This window comes from Eufriesea mexicana, unplaced genomic scaffold (genome assembly GCF_001483705.2).
Source record: "Eufriesea mexicana isolate 0111107269 unplaced genomic scaffold, ASM148370v2 scaffold1387, whole genome shotgun sequence".
Lineage (NCBI taxonomy): Eukaryota > Metazoa > Arthropoda > Insecta > Hymenoptera > Apidae > Eufriesea > Eufriesea mexicana.
This window is the reverse complement of record NW_016909492.1, coordinates 814,151-827,212: the sequence shown is the minus strand read 5'-3', so window position 1 is coordinate 827,212 and position 13,062 is coordinate 814,151. Positions and strand designations below refer to the sequence as shown.

The 13,062-nt window shown below is 47.9% G+C and overlaps 1 protein-coding gene across 1 annotated transcript; it reads right to left on the bottom strand.

The window, feature by feature from the left end:
* Positions 1 to 6,768: 6,768 nt before the first annotated feature.
* Positions 6,769 to 9,507, bottom strand: ich (zinc finger protein ichor). Its single transcript, XM_017900942.1, has one exon. It carries the CDS (start codon positions 9,505 to 9,507, stop codon positions 6,769 to 6,771), a length of 2,739 nt encoding a protein of 912 aa, XP_017756431.1.
* Positions 9,508 to 13,062: the final 3,555 nt, after the last annotated feature.

Genomic DNA, 13,062 nt, shown 5'->3' with positions numbered 1-13,062 from the left:
CCTATTTATCCCATACAAAGTACCCAATAGAAACCTGATAAAATCCATAGAAATGCAATAGTACAAAATTTAAGTCATCCAGTACCATAACCCTATTCATATACCATATGTTATACCTATCAAGATTCGATACAAACCTATTAACCTATCCAATACAAAGTACCTGATACAAACTTAATAAGGCCCACAGTAACCCAATGATAAAAGATTAAAGACACCCACTTTCGTAACACTATTCGTGTACCATATGTAAAATCCATAAAGATTCGATACAAACCTAAAAACAACCTAATACAAACCTATCTATCTACCTCATACAAAGTACCTAATAGAAACCTAATAAAATTCGTAGGAATGTAATAGTACAAGATTTAAGTCATCCAGTACCTATTCATATACCATATGTTATACCTATCAAGATTCGATACAAACCTATTAACCTATCCAATACAAAGTACCTGATACAAACTTAATAAGGCCCACAGTAACCCAATGGTGAAAAATTTAAGACACCCACTTTCGTAATACTATTCGTATACCACATATAATATAACACCCATATAGATTCGATACAAACCTAAAAACAACCTAATACAAACCTACCTATTTATCCCATACAAAGTACCCAATAGAAACCTGATAAAATCCATAGAAATGCAATAGTACAAAATTTAAGTCATCCAGTACCATAACCCTATTCATATACCATATGTTACACCTATCAAGATTCAATACAAACCGGTTAACCTATCCAATACAAAGTACCTGACACGAACCTAATAAAACCTAATGAAACAGTAACCCAATGATAAAAGATTAAAGACACCCACTTTCGTAACACTATTCGTGTACCACATACAATACCCAGGAAGGTGCAGTGCAGACCCAACTCGTGCAGACACACAGTTTCGAATCTAAACGAATCTGTAATCAAAAGGAAAATTGAAGATTCGTCTTCTGATCCGTGGAATCGGTGGAAGCAACTCGCGGTGTATGTGGGTGAGTGAAAAATCCAGCACAGCGGAGTATAAATCTGCGAAGCCCGATAAGCATCGATCCCAACGCGTGCACGCGAATTCCCCTAGTTTTCTAGCATCGAGTCCGTCATTTCCTAAGGAAGCATCGCGGCTCTGCTCTATCACGAATTTCACGTCGGAACAGCCGGCTTATACACGGCTGAGTAGCAAACGACGCGATCGGAGCCGTAGAATAGACCCACTCTTCAGGATCCTGAACCGAGGCGGGTTGCTAAGTGTGCCGTGTAAGTGGAACATCGCTGCCTGGTACCGACGACCAAGTATACCAACGTAGTATAACATCGTCCTCCTCCTTCGTCGTTCCTCTTTGCCCTTCCACCACCAGTCGTCGCTGCTCCTTCTCCTCCTCTTCCTCCTCGGAAGGCACTCCCCCTTGTCGAGCCGCGTACACCGGTGAAAGACTTTCTTCGAGCAGCCTCTGCGCTCTACAGTGAGTGCCAGCACGCTACCGTCTGCCACGTTTACCGGACACTGCGACTGCAGAAGGATGTCCATTGTCTCTCTCGACGAGCCCATAATCCAACCCGATCTTCCATCCGTTTCTTCCACTCTTCCTTCCTGCCGCCAAACTTCCCCTCTTTCTTCACTTCCGCGTGCCAAAATCCCCATTGTCCAGCCTTAACATTGACCTCCGTGCAGTGGCAATTTATAAATTGCCGGGTTCACATCGAACCACGGAAATGGGGAAACACTCGAGCAGGAACGCGGATGTTTACGTGGAACTCGAGGGGTGGGAGCGAGGAGTAGAGACTTTATATGGAACAGTAATCTAATAAGCAATAGAAATCTGCTTCTTCTGCACTTTTTGGGTCTGTTCGACGGCATCGATGGTAACCAGAGATCGTGGGAGAGAAGAGCTGCGAAGCTTCGGTTCAGACGAAACCGGAAGCCCGGTAGGAGGAGACGTTTTAGACTCGTGGTTGCCTAAATTTCACCAAAAACTGTTGGCCAGTGAAAGGAGACCAGCGGAATCCGCCGATATCGAACGGTAGAAAATCGAGCTGACATTGGGTATGCTATTAATTCCGATTCTCCGATTTCCTGGAGCGCCAGGAATCCTCTTGCAGCGCTACAGGAGTCGAGGAACCAGTCTCCTAGGAAAGGTGTACGCTCGTTATAACCTGACCCAGCGATCTCGGGTAGGAAGCCCTGCCTGGCCCTGCCTGGCCCGAAAAATCTAGGTCATTGGCCTGACTGGCTACGGTAGACCTCGATGGGATTCGTGGTGCCATGATCCCTTTCCTCCATCGTGGTTTAGCCTCTAACTCCTTTTCTACCTCAGCCACCCATTTCTCCCGATTTCGACCAAGTTACGGTTACACCTCTTATTATCCGATTCTAGATGAGTTGGAGGATAAATAGCGTGGTCTATGGAGGAAATCGTAAGGTATTCAGACGTAGCTACTATCCAGGCTTGTGGTTTTAACGGATCTCGGTAGTCAGAGGAAAATAAGAAGATCGGCCCGTCTCGTTTCTTCCTTCGTCCACGCGGCTCGTTCCACCACGGCTCTCCCTATCTGCCTGCGAAGACAACGTCACGAGAAACCGTGTAACCTTTGGGACCGTAACCCCGTTATATTATTACATTTAACAATGGCCTCTATGCTCTTTGTCCCGGCCGAATGCACCGTTCCTGTAACCTGTCGCGGAAGCTGTCCACGGTCCTTTTCCTCGCAACCTTTGCCCGATCTCCGCGCGTAATTTGACACGCGTCGCCAGCTCCGAACCGATGCTCGGCCCTGTTTCGCGATACGTATGTACGCGGTAATTGAATAACTTACCGGTGATCCAGTGCGCACGACACGGATACGAGTTTCGTCGCGGCCCGGGAGAAAATGGGGATCTATGATGCATCGCGCGCGGTGTCGGGTGGTGTACGAGCCAGTATTGAGACACCCGGGGAATTCCCTATTGATGAAACTCGTTTTACCGATGCCGAGGGAATTAAATTATACAAGACCACGTAATAATAATACAGCAACCGGAGAAAAACTTTCTACTTATTATTTAATTGGGGAAACGGAACGGGGAGAAAACGATAATAAATTGCGAGGAAAAGACAGGTTAATCTTAAGCAAAGGAGATATAAATTATTTGTTATGAAGTAAGCGTATGTATTCCTCTTTTTACAGATACGTGTACAAGCACGCGATGCCAGGAAACGGGATGGAGATATTTGCAGAAAAGTACCGTGGACATTTTAGTTTTCGTTATTTTAGATCCGATATCGGTGAAACATGCCTTTCTTCGATCCAAGGTTAAACGTGGGAATAAGATTCAGCATGGAAGTAAGATAACGAGACGAGATTCTTGTTCTGAAATTAAATGAAATTAAATTTAGAGGTTAATAACATTGACGAATTTAGTGCAAGGCGGGAAATTCGAAATTCGACAAGCGTCGAATTAATACCCGAAAAGTTAATCGTATATATAGAATCGAGCACAGAAATAAGTTAAGGAGACCCGAATTTTTATTCTAGAATTAGTGAAATGTTTCAAAATGAAACGAAATTAAATCAAAAATTTAATAACATTGACGAATTCAATGCAAGGCGGGAAATTCAAAATTATTTTCGTCTAATACGACAAGCATCGAATTAATACACGAAAAATTAATCGTATATATAGAATCGAGCACAGAATTAAGTTAAGGAGACACGAATTTCTATTTTAGAATTAGAGAAATTTTCTAAAATGAAACGAAATTAAATCAAAAATTTAATATCATTGACGAATTTAATGCAAGGCGGGAAATTCAAAATTATTTTCGTCTGATACGACAAGCATCGAATTAATGCACGAAAAATTAATCGTATATATAGAATCAAGCAGAGAAATATGTTAAGGAGACCCGAATTTTTATTCTAGAATTAGTGAAATGTTTCAAAATGAAACGAAATTAAATCAAAAATTTAATAAGATCGACGAATTTACTGCAAGGCGGGACATTCGAAATTATTTTCGCCTAACTCGAATTAATAACCGAAAAATTAATCGTATATATACAGAATCGAGCACGGAAATAAGTTAAGGAGACACGAATTTCTATTTTAGAATTAGAGAAATTTTCTGAAATAAAACGAAATTAAATAAAAAATTTAATAAGATCGACGAATTTACTGCAAGGCGGGACATTCGAAATTATTTTCGCCTAACTCGAATTAATAACCGAAAAATTAATCGTATATATACGGAATCGAGAACGGAAATAAGTTAAGGAGACACGAATCTCGATTCTAGAATTACAGAAATTTTCCAAAATGAAGCGAAATTTAATGAAAAATTTAGTAACGTCGATGTATCCGATATGTCATTACGCAGCGAGAAATCGGAAATGATTTCCGTCTAACGCGGCATGTGCCGAATTAATATCCAATTGATATCGGTGGCGACATCTATCGCATATCGGAAGAATCTATTTTCGAGGAATCGAAACGCGCAACGCAATGATCGTGCGAAGTAAACGCAGAATCCGGACGTGGGCCTCTTCGAGCCGGTGCCACACTTAAAGTGAAATAAAAGTAAGAAAACGAGCACGTACACGTGAGAGGAGATCCGGATACGCGGAACACGCAACGAGGAGCCGAGGTCTCTGTGTGGTTCCTGATTGGCTAGTCCCATAAATACACGGAGGGTACATTTCGTCGTCAAGTATTACAGCCTGATTATTTCGGACGAAAACTTGCCAACTTTCACCTTGCGAATGTCGATACGTTCCGCTTCGATTAAGCTTCCACGAAAATGGCAAACTTCATTACTAAAGATGGTCATTTCGCGTGGTCTACGCTTATACGGTAAATAAAGTGCAGCACGTTAATGCTACTAATTCGAAAAGTACGAACACATCGAGCGAAATACATATTTCTATTCGTTCCACGCCTTCTTTTATCCTCAATTTCTTTTCTATTTCTTCTTTCTTTTTTCACGATTCCCCGCAGAATGAAACCACGTTAACGTTCCGAAGGATAACCTATAATTTCGACCCACATTTCGTGCGTGTCACAGGACGAAAAAATTTGACGGAAATGGAACTGGAATCGTGAATGGTGATAACGAATTGGCAACTTAGTATTACGGTAACAATCATTTAATCGAACATGAGTTTTATAAATAATCCACATCTTCTGACTTTATACAAATTACAATTCCGCAGCCACCGATCATTGCAACACGGGACACAGTGTCAACGAGAATTCGTGGATCGAGTAAGGAAGGACGATCGAATAAATTAATATCAAGGTCTCGATCAGCGTGTCGGAAACTAACGAGTATTTCTCTGAATACTGTCTCTGTATTTTTTTTTTTTTTTTTTTTTTTTTTTTTTCTCGGAAAATCTGCATCACCCTCCGTCGGTCGATCCATCGAAGGCTCGTGGTTCGTCCTTAACGACGATTCGAAACAACGATAAACTAAGTACGCATAATTCTTTCCTCCAAGGATTAAAAATTTTCTTACGAAAAATAAAAAAAAAAAAAAAAAATTTTTTTTGGAGAGAACGAGAAAACAAGAAAACCCGTAAACAAGCCTCGACAGATACGATCGCCGAGTACAAAGAAGAGCGCAACGTCGTATCTTCGAATGGCCTCGAAGAGGATGTTCTTAAACAATCCTGAAACTGTCGTCGTACATGTTACATACGGTGCGTCAAGATCAAAAGCTAAAGGAGGCTTACAGAGCAAAGGGGACAGGTGACGAAATGGGAACGATGAGAAACTTAAATAAAAAGCGACAGAGGACGATTGACTATCTTACAAAGATAAACCGACAGGAAGAAAGGAAAGAAGAAAGAGAAAGAGATTGAATAGGAGATAGAGAGAGAGAGAGAGAGAGAGAGAGGGGGGGATGAAAATAAATAACGAAGAAACAGAGAGGACTGCGGACAATGAGACTGTGAAAGTATATAATATAAAAGCGATATAAATAAGAGAACAAGCGATAGAATCCACTTAAAAAAAGAAAAAAAAAAATAAAAATAAAACGTATTTGGAAGAGCTTAGGTACATCCGTAGCGAGGCCATATGCCTGGCCGCGCCTTGCATAGCATTCGTCACTTCCTTTTACGTCTATTATATGTTACACCTAACTATGTATATGTGTACATATATATGTATATATACTCTCTGTTCAATATGTTTTATACGAGATTTTTAACGTTCGCTTCTTTCTACGTATATATACGCACGTACCCGCGTACGTGTGCTCTGTTATCGATACGTATATGTACACACCGTGCGACAGTGGCTTGCACTCACTTTACGTCGTCAATATAACACAGCACGAGAGATCATCTCACTTCGCCTTGATCGTTTCGTATATCATCGATGGCCCCGCGGAAGAACCGTTGGTCGAGTCCCGATGGAAGGCTTCATACCCATCTACGAGATTCTCGATCCTCTTCGATATTACACCTGGGACTATGCATCGCCAACAATCCGTCTTCGACACCGAGCGCCATTTTGGTCGGTTCCTCTTCGTTTAGCCTGAACCCGCTCGCTCACCGATAGGAATAATTTCAACGTTTATATCCCCTGTTTGTGACACGTCCGTTCCCCGTTCATTATCCACGAACGAATCGTCCTCGAAACGTTCGATCACGACGATCGATTCATCAGCGTTTCTCCCCGATCGGAGGTGCTGCCACCGATCGACGCTACTTCGCCATAGGTACTTACGGTAATTTAGGTATACTCGAAACGTTCTCCCGTGAACGGAGAGAAACTGCTCCGTGAATCTAATCCCTACCGATCCTCTTATGAATCTGTTGGTGTTTGATGAGATGCGCCTTCTGTCTGAAGGCTTTGCCGCACACTTCGCACCTGAACGGCTTTTCACCCGTGTGAGTTCTCAGATGCACCTTGATGTTACTCTTGTTCAAAAATCCTCTGTTGCAGATGGAACACCTGTGCACGGGCTTCTCCTTGCCACCTATCAGGCCGGACTCGGTCCCATAGGGTAACGCCGTCGCCCCTGTACCCGGACTCTTCTTCGACGGATTCTGCGAGCCTGGGGTAGGCCGTGACCTCTTCCTGGGATGCGAGGGTGCGGCGAAAGACGAGTGCAGCAGATGATCAGGGCTGCACGAGGTCGAAACCCTGCCAGGTGGGCTGACAGGTGGATAAGGACTCGTCGACGACGGTGTCTCTCCGCAGGACGCATTCTGCAAGCCAGCGTTCGCGGATTGTAACCTGGCGTTGATCAGAGGCGCGTACCCGTGCGTCAACAGACTCTGCAACGTCGAGCCGTGCTGTTGCGCCTGTGTCGAGGGCGTCGCTGTCGCGTATATCTGCGGGTACGGACTGGGCGACGTGGTCTCTTGAGCTTTCGGCGAGCACGCGGTGTCGATCCATTCGGCGATGTCGATCCAGTCGCGAGACGCGTCCGGATCGTGTTCCGAGCCTGCTCCATTACCACCGCCAGGAACTGTCGTGTCGGCTATCGCGGAACCAATGATCTCCGCTATATCCTCGATGTCGTAATCCACCTGTTGCGTCGACTGAGGCAGCTGCTGCTGTTGATGATGATGATGCTGTTGCTGCTGCTGCTGTTGCTGCTGCTGCTGATGCTGATGGTGCTGTTGCTGCTGCTGCTGCTGTTGCTGCTGTTTCTGGCTACCCTGCGGGCACGGTGTGCTGGAGGATACCACCGGTGACTCGTAGTACTCCTGATTCGAGGAAGACGTGGGCGAAGAGGACGGTAACGACGGCCTCTGCGCCGACGAGGCTATTGTGTGATAGTGATGACCAGGTATACCGTTAATACTCAAATGTCCGGTGTATCCCGTGAAGGGTGGAAGGGGTTTCAACTCTGCCAACGATTGCGCAGAGGCAACACCGACCGACGAACCGAGGAGAAGAGTATCCCATGCATCCTGCAGACCAGCTGCCGTTTGCTTCACGTCGGGAGGCTCGAGAAAATCCGGCCCAGTCGCTCCCCATGGGGACAGCAGTAGACTGTCCACGCCGACGACCTCCGCTGGAGAACCGCCGACGACGATGCCCGTTCCTTGACTACTGTGAGGCGGTTCGACCCCGGACGAGGTTAGATGCGGTGGCGCTGTCGGCGGACCGGACTGCGTTTCGTACTTCATCTCGATCACTATGTCCGAGGTTGGCGACACGCCGCCCGGACAGGGTGGCACGATCACGTCTTTCACCAAGGAACTCGTTTGGCTTTTGCCGGAGCAAGCGCTCTGTTTCGACAGACACCTGGGATTCCCGGCTGATATGATGTCGTACGGCGACGTGGCGGTTAATTCCTCTTCTTCGCCCGGGTCCAGAACGTCTTGAGACGATTGGCTGAGGGGATATTCTACTTTGATGCCGCGCACAGCGGTTTGCTCCTCCTGTTGCTGATCCTGGCCCGGCTGCTGCGTATCCGCAGACGGATACTCTAGCTTGATGCACGACCTGGAGAGAATGTCCTCGTCGTTGTCGTTCCTGCAGGAAGCGGCCGAGATGCGGGAAGTGGAGAGCAGAGAACTGAGCAGGGAGGCGTTGAAGGTGGACGTCGAGGACGAAGACAGCGACGGTGACGCTGATGAAAGTGTCGCGTTTGTCGCTCTTCGTTCCTCCGTACGTATTTTCGGATATTCCTCCGTCTTGATCCGAACGTTTAGAGACGATAGGATTCCGTTTAAGGAATCGGCCGACGAGATATTGCTGGTCCCGGCGTTCCGCGCGTTCGCGGTGCTGAGGGACGTCGTGGTCGTGGATTGTAACGCGTTGCTGTGACCCGTGGTAGTCGCTGGGCCACCAGCTCGCGATGCCTGGTTATGGGTTTCCGTGAAGGACGTGGTGGTCAAGAGCGCGGAAAGGATGAGGTTGCTGGCCGCTGAGGGTTCCGGTGACGACGAGGCGATGCCGTACACGCTAGCATGCGAACCTACGGCATCGACACCTCGCGCTACCGTATCCACGTGACCGAGGCTCGACGACGAGCACGAAGAGGACGAGGTCGGGGCGATACTGTAGCTGGTACAAACGTTCCTGCCAGCGTTTGACTGATTCGGCTGATGTTGCGACTGGTGCCGTTGATTCGAATGATGCTGCTGCTGTTGAGACTGTTGCGATGGACTATTCGCGTTACGATTCGGTGGACTACAGAACTGAAAACCACCACTACCGTTATCCGGTGCCCCCTCGTCGATCCTTGGGGGCCCAGGGGTCGAGGGGAAGAGGGAACCAGGATTCCACCAGGGATCCACTCTACTGCCGGGGGTGCTGCAACCGCCAACGGCGCCGCGGGGACCTGTAACATGAATTTCGATTTTGGAAAGGATTGGCCCATTCAAGCGCGATTCGTTGTTTCTCGACGTTGTTGTAATCGACTGTGTGTTACGCGTCAGACGAGGCTCGATGAGAATTCGCCTCAAGTGACTACCGAGCCGTTCTATTTCGTCTAGTCGAGGTAATTTTTCTACAAACGTATTTTTCTTTCGCAATTTTGAATTAACATTACGTCGTGGTCCCATTCGAAGAAATGTTCGGATTTTAGTAATCCTCACCGTTCTCGAATCGGCTCTGTTTCTAGCTAGCGACGATGGAAGGGACGATTCCAAATTCCACGAAGAGATCTCTGTATCCTCGCGGGTGATACCAGCAGTGATTATACGGTAGGTAAATAGATAGGTTGGCGAGTTAAGTACTCGGTGTTACACATTAACGAATTAGAGTCTGTTATTTCTGCTCGCGTGTGTATTCGCATAATAAACAATACTTTACTATACAGCATGCATATCCACAGGTAAAGGTACACAATACGGGTGCGTATAAATACACATGTATACCAAGTAAGTATCGTGAAGTTAAGTAGGCAGATACCACTTCTCTCGAGAAGAAAGACTTGCTCCTGTTAACTAGGTTAGTGGCACGCTAGCCAGCCACGGCTGGGTACACTCGACCAACCAAATTGCCGCGTTTAAAAATACATTTTCGTCTTGCGAATAACCAGCTACCATACTATCGACGAGCGAAGAATAGAGGAGAAAAAACGAAGACAAGAAACGTTCATTCAGCAAAATACAAGATGGCAGAGAACGCGACAAACTCGAGGGAAGACCAGCTATCATCGGGCAATCGAGAATGGAATGATCCATTTTCAAATCGATCCTCGGCATACACCCTCACCTTGACCTTCCGCCAGTGAAGCACCCGAAAGTTAAACAAGACCCAATGAGAGAGACGAAAAGACAAAAAGAGGTTACTGTCAGAATGACGTGCAAATCTCTCGGAGATGGCAAGCGTATGAAAAGGTAGGTTTATCTGCATTTTATCAGAAGAGTCCGTATGCTGCCAGGAAAAACGCGAATCGGGTCTTTCTTTCTCTCTTTCTCTCCTCCCGTTCCGATTGACACATCCGCGTGGCCGTAGGAGCACGTCATGGGAATCATGCAAATGGTCGGCACATACGTATAGTCCGGCTGCCCACCACGAGGTCCCTTCTTTTCCCTCCTCCTGCCATCCTTTCTGCCCCACCGAACTCCCTCGAACACGCCGTGTCCGTCCTTGTCGTCGGTTAAAGCCCGTCCTTGTCGATTGCCAGCGGATGGTAGACGCGCGTTGGAGGTCCCCACTTCTGGCATCAGCGGCGGGGCCAGGGGGTCCCGGCGAGCCGTGACGTGTTCACCGGGTACCGTTATCCAATGGCGTGGACTCGCGAGCGGGCCCGAAGACCGCTCGTGGATCGATCACGGGAAACCAGCTCGCGCCTCGGTCCCACTTTTTCGGGCCTACGACAATGTCTCGGTGAGCCACTTATCAATGGGATCACCGGGTATCCGCGCGACGCGACCAATTCGGCTTTATCGATTTACGCGGACCCATCCAGTTTTACGACCTGCCCGGCTATACGTTCACCACGAGTGCGTTATATCGTACGTCGCGTTTCCAACTGCTATCCGTTCGTCACTGACGGGGTCCCGGTAGCCGCATACTGGTCCCGAACGGCATTCATTCGCGATGGTCCTACTACTTGTCCCGCGCTGTGGTCGAGCGAAATTCATCGAAGATGGCGGATAGGTGTATCCTCAAGGACGTCGTCGGGAATTTAAAGCCACGGCGCGACGATGCGATCGGGCCCGATGCAAATAGCCACGTATCGGAATTACATGCCCGTCCGTGGACGCACGTGTGCCGTTGGGCGCGCGAGCGAAAAAGAGCTGCATCGTTGTTGGTCCGTGAGCACTTGTGCCCGTGACTATACGCCGAAACTATACCGCGCTCGCGTTCGCGCTCACGTATAGTGGGGGCCCGAAGTAGGCCGGAGCACCGTTACAGCCCGCTGCACGGTCGAAGCCTACGCAAATCGGCTAGATTTTGTCCAGATGGCTTTCCTTTTCGTTGTGAAAAATGGCGCGTGCGAGCCGTGGTTTCCGTGCTGACCCACTTATGCCCGCCGATGCGCCAGCGTTAGAACGCGCCGCGTCTCTTCACGGACCATCCGTCAGTTTCCTCTTGATCTCGCTTCTCTCCTCCATTCGTCGCGAAAATATCCACTGGTCCCATAGAAAACGATCCTTCTTGTCTGTGGTCTGGCTCGTTCGTTCGACGTTCGAGCTCGGCGAGCAACGAGACCGAGACCGGAGGAACCCTTAGCGTGCGTCGGCCATTACGGTGAACACTGGTGTAGGATCGACGCGTTATCGAGGGGCTGATGCGTGGCGCTATAGTCGCGTGGGCGTTTCGATTAAGATGGCCGGGGGTAGAGGAATTTCTACGCTCGGAATTCGAATTTCTCGATGCTCCGACGAGAGGAGTTGGTCACGTGACGGGAGCGCACTTGTTCGCGCTACTATACGCGGCTAAACTATATCCGAGCGCGTGTATAGTGGGGAACGGAAGTAGGTCGAAGCACCGTTACGCGTTGCGCTCGACGGAGAGGAGGCCTACGCAAAACCAGTCGGATTTTGCTAGGCGCGTGAGCCATGGCTTTCCTTTTCGTTGCGAAAAATGGTGCGTGCGAATCGCGGTTCCCCACGGTGACCCACATACGGGAAACGAGTCACACTCGTGCCCCGCTCGTCGCATGGCACCGTGTCGGACGCTGGACGCCGGCACGCCGGCCTCTCGTAACATGTAAAACCAGAAACGAGTAAACGTGAAATTCACTTCCATGTTTCCGCGTCCGACGTGAATGAGCAATTGCCACCGTCTTTTTTCCCCACTTTTTTCCACCCGACGAATTTACGAGCCAGGCCTCGTTGTTCTTTCGCTTTTCAACGTAGTAATCCTCGTGGCCAATCGCGGGACCATATGACATCCGCGAGTAAAAGTTACCACCCTGCTTAAACCTTCTCTTCGTCTCACGCCCGATCTTCCATGGAGGACATGTCTCTGATTTACAGCGATTTTCAGGAACTGACGAAGAACTCGAGGCGTCCTGGAAATTTTGGAGATTCGTACAGGTCCTGTGGACCTTTTCCCAAGACGTGGGATGTCTAAGGAGTTAGAGACTGAATATTCGGACTCCATCAGCGAGGAATGCAGGACGACGACAGCTACGCGCCGATCTGTCTCGTCGACTTTCGCATTAATACGCTCCAAAGGTAGATACGTCAAATGAGGGTATTATCTGTTATCTATCCTAGCGGTATATACAAACACGGTTATATTTAGAACCTTCATTAGCACCGGGAGTGATTAGCGCGAGCTATGTGGGTTTCAGAAGCACGTCGAAGCAAACGCCCCTGGTGTCACTGGATCAGGTTGCCGATGAATCTCTTACTTTCGTTTACGTCGGATGGTGTGACCGGTGGGTCAACGATATTTCCCGAATGCCGAATCTCGCCAAAGGAACGGAGACTCGCCTGCGCGAGCAAGGAAATTGGAGACTTGAACGCCGGCAAAAGCGTAACGCCCGTGGTGCTTCGCATTCTTCGCGCAAATACTTTATCTTTGAGTCATGGATCTCGTAACGTCTCGTTAGTATTCCGTTAAATGCGATTCTGCAATTGTACGTGAGCCACCCAATGATTTTCAACTACCCGGGAACAACAGTGTAAATATTAATTCTCCGCGTCTAATTACGT

Coding starts and splice junctions, on each gene's coding strand:
- ich (XM_017900942.1), bottom strand. CDS start 9,507: ATGGGACCACGACGTAATGTTAATTCAAAATTGCGAAAGAAAAATACG.